The sequence below is a fragment of the Drosophila innubila genome, chromosome X (assembly GCF_004354385.1).
Source record: "Drosophila innubila isolate TH190305 chromosome X, UK_Dinn_1.0, whole genome shotgun sequence".
Lineage (NCBI taxonomy): Eukaryota > Metazoa > Arthropoda > Insecta > Diptera > Drosophilidae > Drosophila > Drosophila innubila.
Window position 1 is genome coordinate 6,732,907 of NC_047626.1, and position 26,201 is coordinate 6,759,107.

Here is a 26,201-nt window from a genome sequence, read left to right on the forward strand (position 1 = left end):
ATTTACAGCAAAAATAATTGTAACTTTCTCAAATTTAATTATTGCACATTTGCATTGGAAACAGTGGAAATATTGGCGGCGCCCTGTTCCATTGCCAAATGTTCCATGGCTGTTTCATTGCCAGCGTTCCGCTGCTGCTGCTTGCCGTTCAGATGACAAATGTAGGCAAATTGCACGGACGTCACTCGATGAAAACTCAATACAATTTCAGCGGCCTTGTGTGTTTCAATTTCACGTTTCAATGTTTCACATTCAAGGTGTTTCAATGATCGATCGATTGAGCGATTGATCGATTAATTGATTGATGCAGTGATTGATGTGGTGATTGTGATTTGTGGTTGTTGTTGTTGTTGTTAATGTTGGTGTTAGTTGGTGGTTCATGATGATGGATTGATTGGTTGTTGTTGTTGTTGTTGTTGTGGTGGTTGTTGTGGCAGGCATGTTATTATTGTTGTTAGTTGTTGTTGTAGTAGTAGTTGTTGTTATTGTCGTATACATAGAAAATGTTGACAAGGTAACAAACGAAAGTGGCAGCAAAGAACGAAACGAAACGAATAGAAAAAGGTAAAGCAAATCAAACATATTGATATATGTTTACTATATGTATATATAAATGTATATGTATATATTATTATCATTATGTATATACAGAGTTTTGTGGTGCTAACTTAATACATATGTCCAGCATTATTATATATACAGACATACCAGGGACCGGAAATAACAGTTTTAAAAGTAAAATTAAACTATAATAACTAAAAATAAATTCAATGTAAATGTAATATGCTACAAAAACCATGGACTACATCAAAATTTCCTATTGTCTATGGAAAACCACGTAAAATTATTTGTATAATATAATGCCATTTTAATTTGTATTTAAAAATTACAAAATAATGATTTTTTTCAGGAACCGTAATCATTATAAGTTTTATTTTAAAAATCTCTCTTTAATGATTATATAATGATTTTTACGATTTTCTTCAGCAATAATAATTATTTTTGATCAAAAGAATAAAACACAAAAGTAATGATTATTTTTGATCAAAAAAAATAAAACTCAACAATAATGATTATTTTTTATCAAAAAAATAAAACTAAAAAAAAAATGATTAAAAATGATTTTTATTTTTTTTCGCTCAAAATAAAACTCAACAGTAGTTTATGACTGCTTAAAATTCGTCCTTGAAGGACATGTGATAAAAGGTATTAAGCCATAGATCAAAAATATCTAATCATATCGGTGAAAAGCTTAACACAGAAGTCATCAACTGTTGTTGAGATTAATTTTTTTTGTATCACACATATTTTTTTGAGTTGTATGTTTTTGATCAAAAATAATCATTATTTTTGAGTTTTATTTTTCTAATAAAAAATAATTATTACTGTTGAAGAAAATCGTAAAAATCAGAATTTTAAAGATCTTGCGATAAATGCAGAGATTGTACAAAACTAAAGATTTTGGTGCAATTAGTTTTTTTCTACGTCCATTAGAAGTGAGTGATTTTTTTTTATAAAAAAAAAATAAAATAATCATTATTTACGGTCCCTGATTTTTTTTCAATTCGTATTTAAAAGATACGTCAAATTTAATTTTAAATTCCAAAAAAATCACTTATTCCGTAATTTTTAAATATAAATAACATTTATTCCGTAAACCAAGATTCAAATTAATTATTATTATTTAAGCGCTACAATAAAATTTGAAAAAAAAAATAGTAATGTCGTAATTTTTTATTTTACGGTCCCTGAGACATAAATATAATGTGCACATGTATGAAGTGAATCAGTGCTAAGGATTTAAGATATTTAATCAAACAAGTGTTGATTCCAAATGTGTGAGAAATAATATAGATAGTGCTGTGGTGCAGTGGTGCGAGTTTTGAGACTGAAGAGGGAGTTGTATATGTATGTATGTGGGTGTGTTTGTGTTTGTGTGTGTGTGTGTGTGTGGAAAACTTACCATGCTTGACTGATATTTACGCTGTACCAGATTGCGCGTCTTGGGATCTGTAAAGCAAACAAGTGAGAGAAACGTTTTGGAATTGAAACGCATGTTTGTACTGTACTTACTGTACTCCTCCAATACGAAAATGCCGCCCTTTTGTGTAAAACATTTGCGTATGTGATCCAAACGCACAAAGAACTGAAATTATTTGTATCCAAAAAAAATAATGATATATGTGATTATTAGCTGGGCTGGATTCCAGTTGAATATATCTCTGATTGGGTTTCCGTCACTATCGGTACGGCAAAACGGAACGTAACGTAAATGCAAATGAAAAACGCCAAAGAGATAAAAACAAATTATGAAAACTGTACACAGAAATATTTTGGATAGTACGTAATACGTTAAGATAATACTTAATATGCATATATATATATATATATATTTTATATATATGTATTTACTTATGAATGTGATAAATAATATAAATTGTAATTAATTTTTCATTTTGTTTCATTTCATTTTGTTGAGTGTTTGCGTATCAGTATGCATGTGTGAGACTCTGTGTGTGTGTGTGTTTGTTTGTGTGTGTGTGTGGGGTGGAACTAGCGTCACGAACGAAACAACGAAATTGAAACAGAAAACTCAAATGCAACAAGGCGAACAGAAAGCTAAATGCTACGCAAGCGCAGGCAGGCGAAAGACAGGCAAAAGCAGGCATGCAAGGCAAAAAGGTGATTAGCTCAGCTCAGCTCAGTTCAGCTTTGAGTGCCGTAGCAGCGAGCTAACAACAGTTACAGCAATATATACAAAAAGAGGCATTTAAATCATTAGCAAGTGGTCAGCACTAATAAGAAGATATATTGTCATATAAGGGCAAGAGATAAACAAAAAATAATAGAATGATAATAAAAGAAAAAACTAAATATGAAATGGTAACTCTTATTTTTGAATATACGCAACTAAATGAAATTGAAACAAACAAATGGAAAATGAAACATTTGGAGAATGCAGCTAAATTAAAATCAACTCTTTTTTTTTTTTAATTGGTTTGGTTGACAGTTTTTTTTTTTTTTTTTAAATATATTAAGAAATTTTTCTTTCTTTTTTTTTTTGGGTTAACAATATATATAAATTGCTCAGTTTCTTGTATATATTTTTTTATTTTTTTTAGATTTTTCTAATTAGCACTTGTGAGATGGTCGTTCAATATTTTGCTTGGATTGGATACAAAGAGGCGTTTTTGGTTTTGTTGGGAGGAGAACTATTCAAATTGAAAGAACTCTGAATTCAATTTAGCACTAATACAAAAACAACTATGCATTGTACTCAAAGGCTGTATGTGTGTGTGTGTGTGTCTCTGTTTTTGTGTGTGTGTGTATAGTAAAGAATATATTGGATTTGATAGTAAAAGGTAAGAGAACCCCAAAAGGAGTGTGATTGTGGTTCTTGGTTAAAGGCTTTGGATATAGGATAGCTTAGCGGTTTGGTGGTGCTATATGGCAATAGAGCGAGAGATAGAAGGAGACAGCATGATATGTGACGGGAAATGCGCCAAAGCAGCATTTAACAGCGCTTTATGAAATCGATTTGGATTATTTTTTTTTTTTTTTTTTTTTTTTTGGTGTCTGTGTACGGTGTATTTGTTTCAGGCGGCACACACACGGTGTTGGTAACAGTAACAGCATGCTTTCTCTATCACAGAAGGTTCTATAAATTTTTTTTTTTTTATATTTTTCGATTGGAGCTTGCGGTTCAGAATGAGAGCGAGGGAGAGTTTTAGAATTAGCATCAACACATTTTTTTGTAAAAAATACTACTTTTATGTTCTCCAAAAGATAAAACTAATGTTAAAAGTTCAGATTAGAAACGAAATGGAAATGTCTAACGCAGAATGAGAAAAAGACAGAGACGGAGAGAGAGAGTAAAGAGACAGCAAGAGACAGTCAGAGATAGAAAGATAGAGATAGAGAATAACTAAGCGCTTAAATTTACTTTAATAATTATTTTTGGTTTATTTTTCGTTTATCGAATTTTAAATTTAGAAATTTTTTGCATACTCTCTCAGGAGTTTTTTTATTGAGCTACAACTACAATTTTGCGTTTTTAGAACTTTTGCTATACAAAATTAAATCTACACAAGCAAAAATTATAAATATTATAAAATTTGTGTTAATGATTTTTTGCATTCTCAAGAATTATTATTAATTCTTGATGTATTGTCAAGGGCAAACAATCATTGGATTAATCCGACAAGCCGAATTTCAACTTGTTTTTTTTTTTTGAGAGCTGCTTTTAGCTAATCCTGGTTTATCTAATTTGATCGATGTTCGACCCAACTAATTTGGGCGACAGAACAATGCTTATGCTACGGTCTACAGGCTACAAACTATATATAGTAACTATATGTTTTGTTTTATTTTTTTTGTAATATATATATAAATTGTGAACAGATCTGTATATAGTTTTTGAGGCTGTTTTTAGCTGTGTGTATTTTGTGGGCGTATTTAACATTCAAAGAACTTGCTCTTTAACTTGTGCCAAATCAAAAGCAAAACTTGGAAATTATTTACTATTCGGTGTATGTATGTGTGTGTGTAAGAGAGAGAGAGAGAGAAAGAGAGAGTCAGTGGGAAAGTGTGTGTGGAGGGGGGCAATTGTCAACCAGTTGGAACATGCGACGATATCATCATTCTTCAGACCCTACGTATATCGTGCTGTACAATGTGTGAATCCATTGAAGTAATCGTTATCATTATTATGGCTGTTATCGTTATCGATAAAGTTGCAGTCAAACGAGCCATGCTCGAAAACAAAACCAAAAATACTGGTTTCAAAAGCCCCCAAACTGTGTATTTTTGAGTATTGATTGTCTTCTAGTGTAGAAAGTAGTAGACAGATATATTTATATATATATGTATATATATATATAGAGAGAGAGAGAGAGAGAAACTGTGTGTGTGTTTGTGTGTGTGTGAGGGAGAGAGAGAACTGAAAACTGAACAACACACAAGAGAAGTGGCTTACAAATAAAATAGTTATTATATATCTATATAGTTATGTACTAGTTCCAAAACGTTCCAAACGCCCGCTATGTATATGCAGTATTCGTATTGGAATTGAAACGAAATGAATTCGAATTGATAACTAAGAATCGATAAATGAGAGTGAAAACGATAACGATAACGAAAACGGTAAGGGATAAATGATAATGTAAATGAAACACTGAAATGATAAGCAAGTTTTGTAAGTAACTTTTAAGTAGAAAACGTCAACAAGTTTAACGGCTCTGTTTCAAATGTAACAAACAAACCAACCATCCAACCAACATTTTCAAAAATAATCTCGAAAACGTAAAAGCTTTTAAATAATATACATAATTTGTTGTATATATATTATTTGCTGTTTCAATTGTTCAAATTCAAATATCAACTACTAATTTGGTTTTTGTGGAATGCCTTTTTTTTTTTTTTTTTTTTTTGTATAAAAATTAAGTGTTTGGAAACGTAAAATGTGAAGTAAAATGGTATTTTGGATTAAAGAAACGCAAATGTTGGGGAAAACAGGGCTTAAAGAACAATAGTTGCTTATAAATTTAAGTTCAAATATAACAAGAAATTTGTTCATTTCAATACCTCGAAATCCTTTTATCGTATTTTGTCAGACGACATATATTTTCGGTTTCATTTTATTTGATTTGATTTGGTTTGGTCAGATCATATTTAGAATCAATTCAATTTTTTTTTTTGTAGTTTGACAGAGATTTAGACCAATCATTGGAATTACGTTTTGTTTCGAATTCGTAGGGAACGTGTTTATTTTCGGTATTTTTTTTTTTTTTGATCAGAGTCCACAAATGGGAGAGAGCAACGGTGCAGCGTTCCACGTACGACAAAAACATTAAACAAACAACAAAGAAAATGATAAAAAGAAAGTTGAAAAACGCTTTTTGGTTTATATTTTAATTGGTTTTTTTTTTTTTTTGGTTTTGGTTTTAGTATTTTTAGTAATTTTTATGTGGTTTCTGTATTTTTGTTCAATTGCAAAAATTTTGGTAGAATTTCTAGCGAATTTAGTTTAGAAACGATATGAAATGTGGTTGTTGTTGTTGTGTTAAGAGTCGTATTCTTTTCTTTGTGTTATGGGACATTTTTAGAGGGGGGTTAGATAACGGTAACGGTGGAAACTTTTTCAATGGGTAGGACAGCTAAATCTTAGTTATTTTTTGTTGTTTTTGCTGTTGTTGTTGTGGTTTATTATTAAATACAGAAAAAGTTGAAAACTCATAATGAGATAAAGTTGAAGAATATAAAAATAAAGAAATATTAAATTAAATTCAATTTTTGAGCTGTTAAAAAGCGAACAAACTTTGTAGAAGAAGAGACAAGTGAAAGAAGAGAGCGAGAGAGAGAGAAAAGTAGAGAGAGATAGTAGAATAACAGGAAAAATAGAGAATATATATTTTTGTATATACCGAATAAGTAAGTAAAAATTTAAGAGAAAGTAATAAAAGGAAATGAAAACGAGAACAAGAACAAGAGAGCTAAACGAAATCTGCAAATATACACAAGGACCATCTCAAAAGTTACCAGCTTAGAATTATGCACAAAATTAATTTGCATTTGCATTTGTATTTTATTTTTCTTTCATATCTTTTCTTCTTCTTTTCTCTTTAATCAGTACTTATTCATAATTTCATTTGTGGATTGCCTAGATGAGGTAGACATCGAAGGAATGAAGACATAGAACGTAAACGATATACGATAAACGATAATAGATTAACAATACACGGGCCCTCTCCCGATAACACTAATCGACCCGTAGACCGCTCTCTCGCTCTCTTCTGCAACAGCCTCGACAGCATACGAAAGAGAGCAGGGCGACAGGGCTCTGCAGATCTTTAAAGGTACTCTTAACATGTATATACAGTTTAAAGAAAACTAAAAAGTAGAGAGTAAAGTAAAAAATAATGAAATTTATCGATAACTTAAAATGCAAATGTCATCAATTTAAAATTTTTAGTTGAAAAAGTCGGAAACTATAATTATTGGTTCGTTCTTTATGAATGGGGCTTTTGACTAAGAAAAAGCAATCCTATCTTTTAATTTGTATATTTAAATATTTTTTTTTTTTTGATGAATTGAAAAATTTTACACATTACAAAAATAGCGAAAGAAATTGGAAAAAGAATGACAATGATGAAAATTGTCTTGGGTTATCGATCTAAGGAGATTTGAATAAGAAATCAAACTGATCAAGTCCAAAAAAAAGTAAATTAATGAGGAGATTAAAAGAAAATGCCCATTTAATAATAAAAATGTAATTATAATAATAAGATGATAAGAGAAATGTGTTTTTTATATATTTTTTTTTAGTTGGTTAGTTAAATAAATAAAGTAGAGAGTATAATGAATATAGCATTCAGTACATTCACTAGCACAATATATGGGTATGATATATGGATTTTCATTGTATTATTGTTATTATTTTTCTTATCTATTTTTTATCGATTAAAGATTCGGTTGTTTCGATTGCGCTTTTTATAATCGCACAAGTCTTATGTAAATAATTATATATAGAAAGGCGAGTGGAAATCAAACATAAAACGAAAGCCAGAAAACAACAAAAAAAAAGTGAGAGAATATCGAAATAATAAGTAAATGGAGCAAGTCGGTCACTTTTCCATTAACTTTTTTGAGGTTAAGCTCACTTTGGGTGGGGTTACGTGATTAAAAACAAAAAATTATTGTATATATATGCGGTAGATACGATATTATATATTTAGCCAGTATGTGGGAAGGGGAACGGTTAAGGTCTTTGGAGTATTATTACGCTACAGCTTTTATTCAATATGGCGACCGATGGATTTCATCTACAGGTTCATTTAGAAGCTAACAAATATGCTTTTCTGACTTTCATTGCAGATTTTCCAATTCGAATTGAGACAAGTCAGATGGGAACTGGGTTATATTTATATATCTAGGCGCTTGAGTGGATCATAAGAAATTCTCATGGAACTACACAATATATGGCAGTTTTAAAAAACATTGAAATAATAATCAAAATATTGAGAAGGTCCTTGTATTACGTAAGATATCAGCTAAGAAATCTTTGCATTGCGACAAAAATCGAACGAACCAAGAGAATAAAACGAAATGCAAAAGAAACGTTAGTGAAAAGGAAAAAAGGAAATTAAATAATAACTGAAAACAAAATAGAAATCAATACGGAAACGAAACGAAACACAGGCGTCGTTGAAGGAAAATAAATAAATTAAAATGCGCCCAAAAATGTGAGTACAAGTATTTAGTATGTATATTTCCTTTATATTAAGTTTTTACTGTACTTTTTGTCGTATGTTCTCAAAAACAATAAGACCGAAAGAAAACAAATAAATTAAAGTTGATTTATAGACGCACATTGGAAACAAATTTTTTGTTTAACATTTTCTTTAAGTCTTTTTGGGTTAATTTTTTTATAACAGGACATTTGGGGACTTTTGATCCTGGCTCTGGTGTAGCTCACCAATTTGCCAGGAGCATTACGAACTCTATGTAATTGTCAATACATAGATAGGATACAACAATTGAATGTCTGTAGTTATGTGAGAGATTTCCATGATTTTTAAGCTTTTTTTTCTCATTATCTTGATTAATGTTGGATTTAAGTGTCTTCTTCATCATTTTGATCAAGAGAGAGAAAGAGAGAGAAAGGGAGATCAAGAGAGATACAGTCAGAGAGAGGGGAAGGGGTGTTATTGTGGTTGGGTGGTCAAGGTCAAGGTTTGGACTGAGTTGAGGGCCAGAGTTACATTTGTATATATTTTTTTTTTAAGATTGATGCTTATGTTTATGGCTTTTTATAGATGCAGAGAGTTTTATATTTTATTTTATTTTTTTCACACAAAACGAGTATTTTTAGAGAGCGGCGAGTATGTGTGTGTGTGTGTGTGTGTGTGTGTGTAGATTTGAGTGTGTGTGTATGTATGTATATTGTATTTAGATCTCGATCAAGAGATTGAAAGAGAAAGCACCACACTTACCTTGCTATTGGAGAACAACAAACCGACACCCTCAAGACAGACCTGGAGTAAACCTCCCTCGCCCGTATTCATATCCTGTACGGGAAACTCACCGCCCAATTCGGGTACATTTGTGGGCGTGCCACCACGCTCCATGGCCTCCTTAATACAATTATATAGCTCCTTGCACTGTAAAGGTATATATATTTTTTTTTTTTAATTCCACTTTAAACCAAAATAATTTGAGTCGCACCTTTCTGGTATAGTATTTGTGTAGTTGCGTCTGTCCGCCATTGCGACGCCAGAGACAGAGTAGCTTGGTCTTTGGAGAATACGTCATATTTACCAGGCGCTCGTACCACCAACGCTCCACAATCGTACCATCCACGGAGCGTAGAACCAAACCATCGTCACGCACCTCCATAAAACGCAACGGTCCATTCACATCGATGCCCTGATGTACCGTAAAGCTCTGGCGATGCAACAGACGTGATCCCAGGGGTTTCAGATCGATATCATTGCCATTCTATAAGGTAGAGTGCCACAACATCGAGACAGTTACCATCGAAATTATTTTAACACGCTACCATTTGCATTCCACTCACCAAATTGTTAATCTGATCGACCACATTGTGCACCTCCTGCGAGTAGACAAGTCCTATATGACTTTTTCCGAGCAGACGTCGTATCTTGCGACGAATTTCATCCTTGGTCACATTCAGCATTACCAATATGGCGGTTAGATTATATAGCATTGTACTCAACAGACGATCCTCGTCGTGCTCTAAACGCTTACGCTCCGAATCGCTTAACGATTTGTAGCGCTCCATCATCTCAATGGGACCCTACCAAAAAAAGGATGATGAGTTTCAATAAAATACTCCTAAAACTGCTCGACTTGGAGTTACCCTAATCAAAGGTCTTTTAACTCTAATATGCAAACGTTTAATCTCGATTTTTTCCAATTTAAAAAGAAGCCTTGGTTATCTGATTTACAATCAAGCCTTTTCTTTTCAAAATATACATATGTATATTAGAGTGGGTCAGTTTATTTATCGCGACAAAGCGGTTGTTAAAATTTCAATCTACCATGAATTCTAAGAAGAATTGCCCAAGAAACCAAGGGTCTAAAATCAATATCGAACTTCCATTTTTTACGAAGAAGTTATTTGTGTTTTTTATATGGGTAATTGTGTGTTAGGTAGAACTTACCTCCAAAAAAAAAAAAAAAAATAAATAAAAAAAAATCACCAGATAGAGGCGAACTATGATGAATTCTTAGATAAGAATTAGTTGGCTTTCCTAGCTAGTTTATTTTTAAATTGAATTTGAAAAGTAAGCCTTTTTGTCAAGTTTCTTAGAAGATCCAATAAAAAAGTTCTTTTTGCATTAATTGTAAAATGCAATTGAAAAGAGAACGCTAACTTATTCTTATCTCTAAATTTATCATAAATTGCCCTCTATTTGGGTATTTAATTTTTGTATGTTTTAAAGTTAAGTTCCACCTAACAGACAATTACCAATATAAATTCTCTGTAAAAAATGGAAGCTCAATATTGATTTTAGACTCATGGTTTCTTGGGCAATTCTTTTTAGAATTCATCGTTTTATGCATTTTTCTTACTCCATACAAATTGACCCACTCTAGTGTATGTACTATACATCTCTGATCTTCCATTTCCTAGCTCTTTAATCTCTAATATCAAAAAGAGTCTTCTCCCCTTTTGAACCCATTTTAAAAGTAGATTGGCTCACCTGATCCATGCCGATCATGTCACGCTCCTGGCTGACGGCATCCAGGAAGGCATCCTCCCAAAACTGCATTTGATTCCATAGATTGAGACGATCCTTACCCAGCAATCCCTCAAACAGATACACCCTCGGACTGTCCGGCGATGGGGAAGAAGATGTGTTGATTAAATGTCCGCCCGTATAACGAAAACCGGCGCTGAGCGTTGATTTGCCGGACCAAAGATTTCCGGAGCTCTTTTTCGAATCTTTTGATGTGGTTGTCTGCAAGGAAAGCACAATTAATTGGTTTCCGTCTCGAAAGTTGGGGTCCAGGGCAGTAGGGTGGGGAAAACCTAGAGAAGTGTACCATGATCGGTGTTGATTAGAGAGTTAAACAACAAAACTAAGTTCAAGTTGATCAGGTTTGTATTTGGTTTACTTTTTGCGAGTTACGTTTGAGAGGGGGGTAACGATACGATTAACGATTTCATTGGGGTTATTATCGATCGACATCGATATGTACTTACATTTTCATATTCGGTGTCTGAGACTGTGGAACGGCAGCTGGATGGCATGCGGACGCTAAGACTGCCAGCGGGAAGCAGATCACTGACCACGGAGAGCGCGCCCGTAGAGCCAGCAGCCTACGAATTGAATTACAATACGATATACGATACATATACTCATACATATAGTATATATGATGGCGACACGATTAAGTCGAATATTGAATAATGCGCCCGTTATGCGACTAAGTACATTATAGGTATATATAAAATATGTCTAATAAGCGAATTCTACATATATACGATAGACATATATATAATAATTATTACGATTACGATTACGATTACGATTAGCGATAACGATTAACAATAGCAATGCACGATACTGTTATACGATATTAAGAGAAGCTCTGGGCACGGCATTAACTAACATGGATGATGCTCATGGGTCATGGGACATGGACTGGACATGGACATGGTTTGTGGGCGTGGGCATGGGCGTGGCAGCTATGATTATACACTATGAAATGCGACTACACTATGCTGGACGGGAGGGAAAAGTTTAAGCGAGTACAATGCTCCAACTTACATCTGAATCGAACGAGGTGAGCATATTCTTCAAGGCACTTCTCTTCTGCGACAACATATCCTTGAACATCTCCGTCGTCGACTGTCCATCCTGACTGTCCGCCGATGACAGACGACGCGTCGCTGCCGTCGATGGTGGCAGCGCTGTGTGCGTTGAGCTCTTGCGGGACTCCTGAGGGGATGCCCATTCACTTCCCAGCCCAGAGTGCGAACCATTCGGACTGCTTGGAGAGCGTAAATTCTCACGACTACCCAGCGGAGTGGCCGCATGACTTGACAGCAAACTGGATGAAATGTCGCTACCCTCGTTTATTTCCTTGGTCCAATAGTGCGTGTGAGCCACTTCCATGAGCTGGAACACCGAGGCCATGCCTCCCAGTCCAAAATTACTGAAAGTCACATCCAAACCAGCTGCAATGGCCTGCACACACTTCAGCATACCCTTCCACATAGGCTTGGTCACACACTATATTAAAAAAGAAAGAGATAAAATGAACGAATGAATGAATGAGTCAGTCAGTCAGGACAAAGGTTTTTGTTCGAAAACGCATGTTGGAAGACTTTTCTTTCCCCGAATGGAAGATGATGACGTCGACTACATATGGTTCCAGCAGGACGGCGCTACGTGCCACACAGCCAATGTGACAGTCGAACTTCTGCGTGGTACGTTCAAAAATTAAATAATCAGCCGAAAAGGCGATGCAATTTGCCCCTTTGGACAATTTTTTGTGGAGTGCCGTCAAGGATAAGTGATATGCCAAACATCCAGAGACGATTGACGACCTAAAGCACGAGACTAAAGTCACCATTGAGGCCATTGAGGACCATACTATCGAAAATGTGCTGAAAAATTGGAAATTGGTCGATTGGCCTCCATATAAATGAAGTGGTCTTCCACAAATAAATCGCAATGTTGGGGCTATTAAAAAAAAAAAAACTAGTCGGAAAGGCTATAGTCGAGATCCCGACCATAGGATACCCGTTACTTACTTCAATATATATAAAAGTACTTTAAAGAAAATACTTGTTTTGCTCTGAAAACTTGTATTCGCTATAATGGCCGTTCTACTTGTCCGATCTTAATGCGATTCAGTGGGATAATAGATAATACTAATAGATAACGTTAATTATCACAAAAGACGTATTATCTTAAAAACTGTGGGTGTGGTGGTTTTTCGCGATTTGCGGCGAGGCTTAAATTTGAATTAATTTTGAAACAAACTTGATCTGCGTGGGGTATATAGAAGTCTGTGAGTGAAAGTTTGGTATCTCTATCTCTTATAGTCTCTGAGATTTTTTTGTTTATACGGACGGACGGACGGACGGACGGACGGACAGACGGACAGACACACATGGCTATATCGACTCGGCTATTGATGCTGATTAAAAATATATATACTTTATAGCGTCGGAGATGCCTCCTTCTCCCTGTTACATACATTCCAACGAACACAATATACCCTCTTACTTATTTTTTAAGTAACGGGTATAAAAATATTTGAAGAAAATATACACCCGTTTTTTTTATAGTCCTTTTAAAACGCAACTTTTTCGTGGGCCACCCTGTATATAGACGGACACTGCACGCCTACATAAAAGCATTACACATTACGTCACAAATGTATGAGAAAGAGTTACCACTTACCACATCATCGATATGATCATCGGGTGCTATTTTCTTGTCCAGCGTCTTATTGAGCTTGCTCAGCACCAGAGTGCGATAGGATTCATCCTCCATGAGTTTCTTGAAGCGATTGAGCTTGAGCCAACCGACACCCTCACCAGCGAGAACCTGATTGGTGACATCCTTGAGGAAGGCCTGGTTTTCAGCATTACTATGGGAACGTTCCTGATTCTGTTGACGTGTCAATTCCTCTTGGGTGTTTCGTGGTCCCGAATGCTTGATAAGCGGAGTGCGTTCCACAAGTCCCTTGCGACTGGGGAAAGGATCGAAATTGATGCCAGACTTGTTTTTTCCTGCGCCCATATTGGCGGACTTATGCTGTACCGTCGTCTGCTTTTGTTGGCTCTCTGCAAAAAGTGCAAAGTATTATTTAAACTAATTTTCTTTAGGATCAGCACTTACTCTTGCCACCAAACATGCCCGAGAACATGGTCGTTGTGGATGAAGCCAAGCCATTGAAATCGGTGCCAATAGAGCTAAAGAAATTGTTGCCACCAGCACTTTGTTGCACCTGCTTTTGTGTAGCAACTTGGGAATTGGAAACGGCCGAGGGATTACCCACAGCACCCGGACCATGCTCCTCAATCTTAATGATGCCCTTCTTCGTGGCAGCCTCCTTGGCTGTCTTTGTCAAATCGCCCAGCGTGGATTTACCCACATACGTCAGATCCTCAAAGGTATTCTTACTAACACCAGCCGCCTGCTTGGACACCTCCAACGCTTGCTTGGAGGCCTCACCAGCTGCCTTCTTCGCATGCAGCGTAAACTGTTGAGAAAATTCCCATAGATAAGTCACAATTCTCAATCAATTAACGCAATATTATCATAGCACTACGTCAGACAACAGCGCAGTATGCAGGATGTGCTCAACTAAGGTACTAAACTACTTAAGATTGAATACGATCTTGAAACTACCATGATCTACATGAACACGCCATCTATGGAAGTAATGACTTGATTAAATGCATGGCATTTCCATTTTGGAGCTGTATACAAACTTGACAAAATAATGCAGTTAAAATAAAATTTAAAATCGGTTTTGGAAGTATTCCAGACCTTAAACTCCATTAAGTGTAATGCTTAAAGCGTGGATAAAAATCTCCCAAAATGTTACTAAGTCAATGAAGCTAATGCTCACAAATGTACTCGTCGCATTGTATATTTTATGTGAGTGTTGGAAAAGGTGTTAAGAGTGTCTGTGAATGGTGATAGTGTGAGTGTGTGGCTGAGTACCAACCTTTTCAAAGGTGTGACGCATTTTGTCATCTAGATCTTCGTCCAGTGCATGCTATACTTAGTTATACATACATTGTTTATAAATAATAGACACATAGAACGTGCAGTTTTTAATTCAATGTTATTCGTTACAATTTGGTTCATTTGGTTACCCAAAAAAAAAAAAAAAGAGAACAGTTAATTTCGGATGACCGAAGTTTTTAATAAACTTGCAGATGAAGTCAAGCTAAATCTGTTTAAATAGTATAGTTGACAGAAATTTTGAACTGACATTAGTTTATACTAATGTATTAGAAGCCTACCAATGAGTTTTACTTAAAATATGTTTAGAAGTAAAAAAATATCTTGAATAGATATGGAAAATAGATTAATTTAAATTTGGCGCCCAACGTAGGTCACTAAGAACCTTGTATTTATCAAGTTAGTCTTGAAAAACATCAGTTATTTTAATAATTGCATATAGTATATAGAGAAATATTTAATGAGAGATAATTCTACAAATATTTGAGTAAATTAGAAGCCTAAGTTAGAAGTCTTGAAAAACATCAGTTATTTTTTTAATTGTATATAGTATATAGAGAAATATTTAATGAGAGATAATTCTACAAATATTTGAGTAAATTAGAAGCCTTCCAATGAGTTTTACTTAAAATATGTTTAGAAGTAAAAAAAATATCTTGAATAGATATGGAAAATAGATTAATTCAAATTTGGCGCCCAACGTAGGTCACTAAGAACCTTGTCTTTATCAAGTTAGTCTTGAAAAACATCAGTTATTTTTATAATTGCATATAGTATATAGAGAAATATTTAATGAGAGATAATTCTACAAATATTTGAGTAAATTAGAAACCTACCAATGAGTTTTACTTAAAATATGTTTAGAAGTAAAAAAAATATCTTGAATAGACATGGAAAATAGCTTAATTCAAATTTGGCGCCCAACGTAGGTCACTAAGAACCTTGTCTTTATCAAGTTAGTCTTGAAAAACATCAGTTATTTTTATAATTGTATATAGTATATAGAGAAATATTAAATGAGAGATAATTCTACAAATATTTGAGTAAATTAGAAGCCTACCAATGCGTTTTACTTAAAATATGTTTTGAAGTAAAAAAAAAATATCTTGAATAGATAAGGAAAATAGCTTAATTCAAATTTGGCGCCCAACGTAGGTCACTAAGAACCTTGTCTTTATCAAGTTAGTCTTGAAAAACATCACTTATTTTTATAATTGTATATAGTATATAGAGAAATATTTAATATTTGAGTAAATTCCTCTGCAAGAATATTAGTAAATACGTGTATGCACAACAGAGAGGCACAACAGCACATATACATTGATTCCGACAATGGATGCACTTAGTAATTATATTATTCTAGACAAGATCAGCACTCACCTTGTCCACATGGGCAAGCAGTCCCTCCTGACTGCTCTGTCGCGTCGTTTCACGCACCAGCTCCTTGGCATGCGAGGCAAAGTTCTCGAAAAGTGAACTCTGCGAGCTCTGGCGACCGGGACTGCTCGAGCTGGAGCCGGAGCTGCCGGTGCGGGCCAATATGTTGGTCACACTCGGCTGCTTGACGGGAGGCGTAAGCGGAGGCTACAAAGTCAACATTTTAGCTATATAAACGAGTTAAAGTTTAAGTGGTTGCCAGACTTACCGGTATCTTTTTCTCAGGTCGCTCCAGGTCACTGGTATTACGCTGTAGCTTATTGCTGGCTATGCTCTTTCCAGTGACCGTTGAAGTTGTATCCGACTCCGCCTCCAGACTGACCATTTTTATAGTCGCCTCCAGGCGCATGGCCAAGGGTGTGGCCAACTCAAAGGCCGCCTGTGACGACGGTTGGCCCGACTTGGGCTGGAAATCAAACTCAGAGTCGCGATTAAAACTGGGTGAGCTCAGATCCGAGCGACTAGATGATGAAGAAACCGGTGAATCCGCACGTTCCTCATCCTCTTTGTGGGTCGCCGGACCGGCTATACCCTCGGGATATTGCAGCTTACTGGGTGGATGATAAACCAGCGCTGGATCCAAATTGGAGGACAGTGTCTGTGGTACCACATGTGGTCGATTGTATGAGCCGAAAACATCATGCAAACTGGGCGACAAATCCGACGAAGCCATCTCCGAGACAAAGTCACTGAGGGAACTATACGAAGAGCTACTGCTATCGCCGCCCTCCGAATCCGAGCCACTTTCATCCGTCGGCTGGCACTCGAGCTGTTTGAGGGAACGCAAGGCTCCATTGAGGGAACTACCATCGTCCCACACCGAAAACCGTATGGGAGTGAGGGAGTGGGCAAACCATTTGGGCTTATCGCCCACCTGCATGGGATCCATGACGCCCGTCTGTACGCGCAGAAAGGCAACATTTGTGGGTGTCAGCGACCATTCGGCAAGGAACTCCACCGCTTGCGTTCGTGCAAACTGATTGAGGAAACTGGAGGCACGGGGACGCGATCGCAGGAAACTATTTATTTGAAAGGCGACCACAGGTCGCGGATACAGACGCAATGTCCTCGTGTGCTCCGCAAAATTGGCCAACGTATTCTGTGCATTAAAGAAACGCACCATGGCCACCCGAGTGGCCACATCCACGGAATCAACGTCTGTGCCGTACACAAATGGATTGAGAGCCGGAGAATTCATTGGACTTGGCTGACGAGACATCAATGCTCCCTGCGCGGACACTGAGTTCCTTTGACTTGCCTGCGCTGAGTGCGGAGGCGTTTGCAAGGGCAGACGCACTTGGGACACACTAAAAGCAGGAAAATTCGGGGAAAAAAGAAGGAAAGCCGAAGATTTGATAACTTAACGAAGCACTGAATACAATTTTCTTTTGATTGCACCTATATAATACGGCAGTTTTGAAGTATGTGTTTTTTAAACAGTACACTCAGAAAAATAATCAAGATTTCTCATACTTAAACAGGCGATTTCCAAGTACAAACGATCTCAAAAGCTGTCTAAGCTCGGAGTTTTTAAAATTGAGAACAAAAAACATATTTCAAGTTCGGTTTTCGCAAGTACGCAAATCTTAAAATGTGATTTTTTAAGGTTACATTAAGTACGTTTTGAGTTGAATTCAAATCTGTAAAAATTCAAAACATTCTTATTTCAGCACACAAAATTCTTGAAATAAATCCAAAATGAACTTGTTTCTAGCACAAAACATTGTCATAATTAATTAATTTTAATCTTTAAGCATACACTAATATGTATACTAAAATTAACCAAAATATCAAAATGAAATGCCATTTAATAATTGTATATTTTGTTGGGTAGCGAACTTTTGAAATAGGTGCTGATTTTATCAGCAAGATTATTTGAGTCGCTAGAACCAGTTGAGAATTCTAAGGTACGACAATGAAAAATAAATATGCCAAAATGTTCTTGGTTTTAGTAAGAAACGTGCCCATTTTAAACTTACTTTCAATCTGATAAAAACTGTTTTAGTACAAATAACTCAGTTGTTTCTGGAGGTATCTTAACGAGAGTCACGTAATATATATTTGCCATGGTCTGATATATTCTGACTAGTTTTTGTTGAAATTGGATTACTATTTCGAGCAGCTGCCATAGAAATGGCAAGTCAGAAATCTACATTTAAGATGGATTCATACTTAATTCAAGATTTTAAGTAACCAGCAATAGAAATGGCAAGTAAGAAATCTACATTTAAGATGGATTCACACTTAATTCAAGATTTTTAGTACACAATAATCTCCAAATTTTAAGATCGAAATGGTATAAATTCATGTACGGTCGTACCTAATTGTAGGATGACATTTTTTTTCTGAGTGTACCAAGTTCATAAACTGCAAGTCTGGTTTTGAGAAAGACTTACCCCAATAATGGCGGCTCCTGGAGACTGTCCCGCACCGAGGGTAACAGTTGCTGAGAGGATACGGCCTGATTGGAGGCCGTCATCGAGGTTAATGCCTGTATGTGAGTTAAAAGTTAAAGATTTAATAAGAGGCAGACTGAGGAACACAACTAAGCTGCAACTTCAACATGGCTAACTATGAGATACAGACAGACAGAGAGTAAGAGAGGGAGAGCGAGAGAGAGAGGGGGAGGAAGTAAGAAACAGTGGGGTCGATTGGCTAGTTATAGGGAAGGAAACCTGGGGGAATTTTTTCATAACTCTAAAGTATATATACACACAGGAGATAACACCGACAAGGCATGCAAACGGAAGATTAGTAGACGGATTACTAAAAAGAACACCCGCGAGAGCATAACAAATAACGAGAGAGAGAGAGAGAGAGAGAGAGAGATAGTGAAGCAAAAGCTTGTAACTGCTTAACTTGATAGGTAGAGCTCTTGAAAGAGAATAAGGATAAAGATCTCGAAGATCAATTGGAGAAAGGAGGAAGATAGAGGTAGATCACTTTATAGATATATAAAGATATGTATATCTATAGATAGAGAGAGACAGAAGATTATATGTCAATCAATAGAGAGAGAGAGAGGCACAAAAATCAAGAATATTTAATTTTTGAGACTTTCTCATGTTCAGGACAAGTTTAACAGTAACTTTAACACATATATAAACTGCCTATCGTTTAAATGACTGTCAAAACTTATCGAAAAGTTCAAGTTCAATCGTTCCAATTAGCAATTAGAGGCCAAAGAAGAAGAAATTCAGAAATAGCTAAACTTATTTCGGGTTATATTTGTAGTTAAGAGATTGTGTGTACATATACATGTAGATAAATATATATAGAAGGTATGACTGTATGCATGCGATATTAAGTTATGTTTCGGGTATTATCTGCACTCCACACTAGCATTAGTATTTAGTATTGTAGTTCTAGTATGTACAAAACGTTTCAACTAAAGAACCAAAAAAAAAAAAAAAAAAAACAGGGAAATCTTTGAAAACGATAAACGAAAAATTTGTATTTGAAGATTTATGAACGATATTTACACCAAGTCCAGCTTCATCCATAAGTAGCATAGCCTGCGGTTGTTGTTGTTGTAGTAGAGGATTGTTGTTGTAGTTGTTGTAGTAGTAGTTGTTATTGTTGTTGTGATCGAGTTTAATAAAATCGTTTAAATAGAGATAATGCATGAATGTTAAAAGTAGAGTTGTAGTAAAAGGCAAAGGCAGAGAGATAGATATAGATAGATAAAGATCGATAGAGAGATAGCTCAAGAAAATGGAATGAAAAGAGGCAGAAAAAAAAGAATAAGGTATTGACAAAAATCCAAAACATATATGAATAGTAAAATGATGGGATGCTTTTTTTGGGGACACATGTCTTATACTTAACATTATATATATAGCACAATCACACAAAGTTGTTTAAAGAATTAACAAAAATCATATTTATCAACGGTACAGACCGTTAAATCAACGATATGTGACCTCTTTAATCTATTCTGATAACGATATCAATTGAAAAAGTCACATATCTTGAGATATTTAGACGACCACGACGTTGAGTTGAAAAGCATTAACCATATCAAGATATACACTTATAAATAGTATATATATATGATATGACATATACACATATGATATTATATTAATATATGAATCGAATAGGAATACAATAAATTTGTATATCAAGTTGCTGTATGAAATGAAATCGTTGCAGTTTACATATATATTGATTAGTCTGCAAAATTTTGATATAAAAAACATGCTTATCCATATGATTGGTTAAATAACAAATATTACACGCTATCGAAACTTTTGCACTCTTTGGAATATTTTATATTCCTTATTTTCCGACTCTCCGACTTAAGTGTCGTTTATTTCATTTGTCAGTTTGCATTTTATAATTGTACGCATTGTTATTATGTATTTTAGTTTGGAATTGGTTTGATTTTGATTTTTTATTGGAAAATCGTTTTCCGATTTTTATTTATTTTTATTTTTAACCCAAAGAAACCCACAAAAAAAGATCTAAACACATAAATAAAAAAAAAAAAATATAGTTCAAAAATGTTTATGCCAGAATTGGACAGATCGCTAACAAATTCAGCATGTCCTGCAGGATACAGGAGATGGAAGGAATCTCTGAAGAATACAGAACGTCTGCAGAGAGTGTCCAGCACGATGGATCCACGACTTGATCAACTGGTCGTGTATACCTCCGTAATGGAGCATCTATTGCAACAGAAGCTTCATTATGAGCAGGAACGTGACATGGAACTGATTCGCTTGGAGCGTTTCAAACGCGAAGGCGCCAAGGATTATCGCATTAAGATACAGAAGCGAGTGGTACAAAAAGTACAGGGTATGCTACCCGACATTGTCTTTAAAATGCGTAACGAGTACGACAAGTTTGAGAGATTTTTGCACAGTGAACATTCCATTAAGCAACTTGATGTGGAACTCTACGATAAGGCTTGCAAATTGATATACGCCTGTCGAGAGACGCTCAAACAGACGTTTTAGAAAAAAAGCCCTACAAAACTGCAGGGTATTTGACAACCAGCCATATGGATAAGGTTTTCTTCGAATCAATTCAAAGTGCATGAATTTCCTAAACTGTTGATCGACTTACCTGCTTTAAATGATTCTTCAGTATGGTACCCTCCGGTTCGGGTAATGGAGGGATCTCATCGTAACCACCTGTGGGCGGTGTCAGTTTTGTCGAATCCAAATCCACCACCCAAATGTCATCGGGCAACCTACAGGACAAATGCTTAAAATGGAGAAATGGGGCAAGGGATTTTGGCACTAGCTTACCTAAAGTTCTTTTTGTAGATGAGAAAGGAGGCGGGCACACCGATGACAAAGGGCGTGGGAGCCAACAGTAGCTGCTCAGCACAGCTGAGGCATGTGGGTAACAATGGTATCACTGGGAACATGTACTCCAATGGATAGAGCATTGTGACAAATGCCATTACCGACATGGATAATGCATTATAATCACGCGACTGAAATAGCACCTTATTCTCCAGTATTATCAATGTCCAGACCTTCAGACATGTCTCAACGCCAAGCAGCTCCAACGGCAAATGCAGTGGGAAATCAACCAACGAGAATCTCGTATGATCCGGCAATGCGAATAGCAAAGGTTCATGCACAGTGGGCGACAGCACCTCCACCTGCGGGCAAAAAAAAAATATAATTATTCATAAAGTGCGTGTTGTCTCAACTCTGGAATAAGCTTTAAACTTGAACTGCAAGTGGGAAAATCACTGATTTCTATTTGTCAATCCCTTTTATCTTTCAACTTACTTAAGGTTTTTTCGTTTCCTTATAAAAGCTAAAAGCGATTGACAAATGGAAATTATTGGGAATCGTTTAGTGTGAAACTCGCATTAGAAATTATAGAAAATAAAGATAAGAAGAAAAAACATATAATGGTCCATTTAAAAATTAAAAAAAAAACGGCTTGAAATTTTTCAAAGGTTAAATATTTATTGGTGGTCATTTGACCGAAATTGTTTTTCATAAATAAATGACATGAACCCACCTTTCCAATAATAATATCCTAAAAACAAAATTAAAAAAAAAAAAACACGATGAAATCCAGAATTTTACTTAGAATTTAACTTGAATTTTAGAATGATTTCTTTTTTTGTGTATATATTGCATCGATTTATTCGAAAAAAAAAAAATTGCAACCCTTATTCGTAATTTACGGTCAGTTCTAAGATGTTTTCACCAAGAAACCATAGTTCTAAAATCAATTCCTAGTCCCCTCTTTTTGAGTTGAAAAATTTTATGGTTTTAGTCAAAAATTATGTTTAAGGACAGTAAGTCCTTTTTTCTATAATAATTCTATATAATTTTGACAGTTCTGTTTCTGACAATATTGTTAGGATCAGACTAAAATTTCGAAAAAATACATTTGAAATCCAGAATTTTAAGATTGAATGTTAGAATGAATATTTTTGCTGTTTAATAATTGAATAATAATTTCCATAAAAAATAATAAAAAAAAATTAAAAACCACATGAAACATTTTTTAATATGTGACGATTTGTACGAAAAATCGATAAATCTGCCAATTTGTTCCGATTAACAAACTTAAAAATATATACACGATGAAATCCAGAATTTTTAACTTGAATTTTAGAATGATTCTTTTTGCTGTTTAATAATTAAATAATAATATCCATTAAAAAGAATAAAAAAATTAAAAACCACATAAATCATTTTTGAATATGTGACGATTTGTACGAAAAATCGATAAATCTGCCAATTTGTTCCGATTAACAAACTTAAAAATATATACACGATGAAAACCAGAATTTTGAACTTGAATTTTAGAATAATTCTTTTTGCTGTTTAATAATTGAACAATAATATCCATAAAATATAATAAAATAATTAAAAACCACATAAAACATTTTTGAATATGTGACGATTTGTACGAAAAATCGATAAATCTGCCAATTTGTTCCGATTAACAAACTTAAAAATATATACACGATGAAATCCAGAATTTTTAACTTGAATTTTAGAATAATTCTTTTTGCTGTTTAATAATTGAACAATAATATCCATAAAATATAATAAAAAAATTAAAAACCACATAAAACATTTTTGAATATGTGACGATTTGTACGAAAAATCGATAAATCTGCCAATTTGTTCCGATTAACAAACTTAAAAATATATACACGATGAAATCCAGAATTTTTAACTTGAATTTTAGAATGATTCTTTTTGCTGTTTAATAATTAAATAATAATATCCATTAAAAAGAATAAACAAATTAAAAACCACATAAATCATTTTTGAATATTTGACGATTTGTACGAAAAATCGATAAATCTGTCAAATTTTTGCGACTAATCGTCCTGTTTGGATGTCAATCACAGATCTCCGAACTTACCTCGACACGCGTAGAGCCCGGCACCGGCACCGGCGTTGAGAGCAGCCGTAATATCCACGTCTCGATCTCGCGCACATCGTGCAACACAATGGAGGGTGTCGCCTCACTGGCATGACCCGCCAGCACCGTCCAAACGTTATCCCGATTGATTTTCTGCGATGCTCCGACCCGTTTCGGCGATGACGACTCATTGCAGGCATCGATCAGTTTCTTCAATATGAACAGACACTCCCGGAAGGTGGTAAAGAACGGATGATGCGATATAATGCACAGAGAGGTTAACGATTGATTGCGCAGCTTTGTGCGCTTCCGGGAGGCGCGTGGTGACGGCGAATGACTTCCGCCGGATTCCGAATCAGCCGATGGTGCCATTAAGCCCAATTTGGGCACCGGCTGACCTTGATGCTGACCTTGTTGCTGATGCTGTTGCTGTTGCTGCTGTTGCTGCTGCTGCTGATGATGCGAATGGAGACGCTGTTGATCGGAGTCGCGACGCGATGTCAGTTCACGATCCGAATCGCTGGGCGCGACGTTACTTCTGTAGTCGCTAGAAGTAGTTAAGAGGCCGTAACTATTATGGAAAGGTGGTTATATAAAAGTCCGGTTAGACAAAAAAGCCAAAAGCGATGAGCCCAAAAAAAAACTCAATGTGGTATTGTTGTTCTGCTTGTTGTTGTCATTGTTGTTGTCATTGTTTGCGTTTGCACAAAACAAAACTTGCCTGCTAAATGCCGAATCGGAGCTACGTTCCATGCTCTTGCGCCATGATTCCCGCCGAAATGCCGACGAGCGTCGTCCCCTCGCACCACCGCCGGCACCACCGCCCGCACCATGTCCACCATGCGCACCATTGCCGGCATAACCAGCACGTTCCGTGCCCGCTGCACCGCTGGCCGTCGCCGAACTGGGCCGCTCAATGGGTCTGTAGAAATTCACACAAATGCCGTAGCGTGTCTTCCCGGAATCCTTGTCCGTCAGCGCAAAAACAAAGGACGTCATGTCCCTAATGGCGGAGCCAGTGCGTCGTGGTCCCACGCTGGTGCAACCCTCCGGCTGACAAAAGTATACCATGTCCAGCGGTAGCGGAAAATCCGCATGATCCGATGGTGGATAACGACGCAACAAATCGGGTACCTTTAATCGGTTGGAAAATATTATTCGTAATATAAGAAAACAATCACAGGATCATTGAGTTTTGTGTAATCACTTGTAAATCGTTTGATTTTCATGAAAAACATCGATTTCTTGAAATTATCAGATGTGTTCCACAAAAAAAATATAATTTAAATATCGCAAGGAAATAAACAAATAAATTTAATATTTCATATTTCAAAAATGTATTATACAACTTTTTTATAAAAATTAAGAATAAGAGTTATTCAACAATTTAAAAATGTAAATTTAACTATTTTCATTATTTTTCTACTCGGCTCCACAAATAAGTAATATTTATTTATTTTTTAATAGAAAAAAAATTAGTATCTTAAAATTCGTATAGCAATTTGTTTTCTTTTTGAATACTTTAATAAATAATATAAATTTAACTATTTTCTTTTTTCTATTCGGTTTAAGAAATATTCAGGTGTGTTCCACAAATCTCTAGAGTTTTTGAAGAAAATTGCTTTTGAAAACACCCATTCGAAATGTCGGTGTTCCTTAAATGTCATTAAGCACTAAATAATAAAATAAAATTTTTTAAATAAATTATTTTCAATATATCTTGATTTTTCAAACCTCAAAAATTGCTACTTTCTGAAAGGCTCTAACTGAAAATTAAAATTTTTTTACTACGTATTATTTTGTGTTTTTTTTAAATTAAAGTCTCAAAAGATGCTCAATATTAAAAGTAATCTACCTAATTTTAGAAAATTTTTCAGTATTTAAAGCCAACATAAGTCTCCACATTAATGTCAGCCTTGTATTTCACTAACAACCTGGATATAGTAAACATTTCTTGCAAAAATAAGTTCATTATATTGTGATTCAACTGTAAATAATTTACCCAATATGATTTATGCGTTTAATATTTGATTAAAAAACGTTTTACGGAGTTTATCAGAAATTTAAAACCTTCAGTGACTTTTTAAAATATATAATTCTAATTTCTATTTATTTATATTATTATTATTTATTATTATTATTATTAATTTTTTTCCTCTTAACATTTATTTAATAATTTTAAACTGTTTTCTCAATAATTGCGTTCAATTTTAATTCCAAATCAAGATATTCTTACAAATACATAATTTCAGCAAAACATGTCTCTTTATTATCAATAAATTATAGAATTTTGCTTTGCAGATTTCTTACTTATTTGTATGAAAATAGTTATCAGACGAATAAATAAATGAAAATAGAATGTTAGCTGTTTCTTATGAATTGACAACTGATGAGTTTCTATAATAAATTTTCAATGAGACATTTTCATCTAGTACAATCACAAGATTTTAGGCAGACATAACAATCGTTCATTGTGATATTGTTGCAACTTCATCATCATCATCAGCAGGCTCATTATTATCGTATTCAATTGCAAAACTCACCTGCACTGGAGGAGCCTTGTTGCCCTGCATTCCCTTGGGCATCGGCGGGGTCGTATGTGCCCCCACAATGGCCATGTAGTCCACCAGACGAGGGCATAGCGAGGCACGTTGTTGGTCCGACATCTCTCCA

The 26,201-nt window shown here is 35.1% G+C and overlaps 2 protein-coding genes across 2 annotated transcripts; one reads left to right on the forward strand and one right to left on the reverse strand.

Moving 5' to 3' along the window:
• LOC117793337 (MAP kinase-activating death domain protein) lies at positions 1-26,194 on the reverse strand. Its single transcript, XM_034633640.1, has 21 exons — positions 26,072-26,194; positions 24,250-24,662; positions 23,529-24,075; positions 21,428-21,789; positions 21,243-21,369; positions 18,569-18,663; positions 16,381-17,479; positions 16,116-16,319; positions 14,716-14,766; positions 13,881-14,244; positions 13,440-13,825; positions 11,796-12,260; positions 11,228-11,344; positions 10,725-10,982; positions 9,575-9,814; positions 9,223-9,495; positions 8,991-9,158; positions 5,584-5,592; positions 2,074-2,146; positions 1,964-2,010; positions 1-215 (listed from the first exon to the last, which is right to left on the reverse strand). The coding sequence occupies exons 1-21, from the start codon at positions 26,192-26,194 to the stop codon at positions 39-41; spliced, it is 5,598 nt and encodes a 1,865-aa protein (XP_034489531.1). The 3' UTR covers positions 1-38.
• On the forward strand, positions 20,646-22,034 carry LOC117793334. Its single transcript, XM_034633635.1, has one exon. It carries the CDS (start codon positions 20,678-20,680, stop codon positions 21,131-21,133), a length of 456 nt encoding a protein of 151 aa, XP_034489526.1. The 5' UTR covers positions 20,646-20,677; the 3' UTR covers positions 21,134-22,034.
• Positions 26,195-26,201: the final 7 nt, after the last annotated feature.

Coding starts and splice junctions, on each gene's coding strand:
- LOC117793334 (XM_034633635.1), top strand. CDS start 20,678: ATGTTTATGCCAGAATTGGACAGATCGCTAACAAATTCAGCATGTCCT.
- LOC117793337 (XM_034633640.1), bottom strand. CDS start 26,194: ATGTCGGACCAACAACGTGCCTCGCTATGCCCTCGTCTGGTGGACTAC. Junction 17,480..18,568: donor CAGGAGCCGCCATTATTGGG/GTAAGTCTTTCT, acceptor TCCTGCTTTTAG/TGTGTCCCAAGTGCGTCTGC. Junction 10,983..11,227: donor CAGACACCGAATATGAAAAT/GTAAGTACATAT, acceptor CTTTCCTTGCAG/ACAACCACATCAAAAGATTC.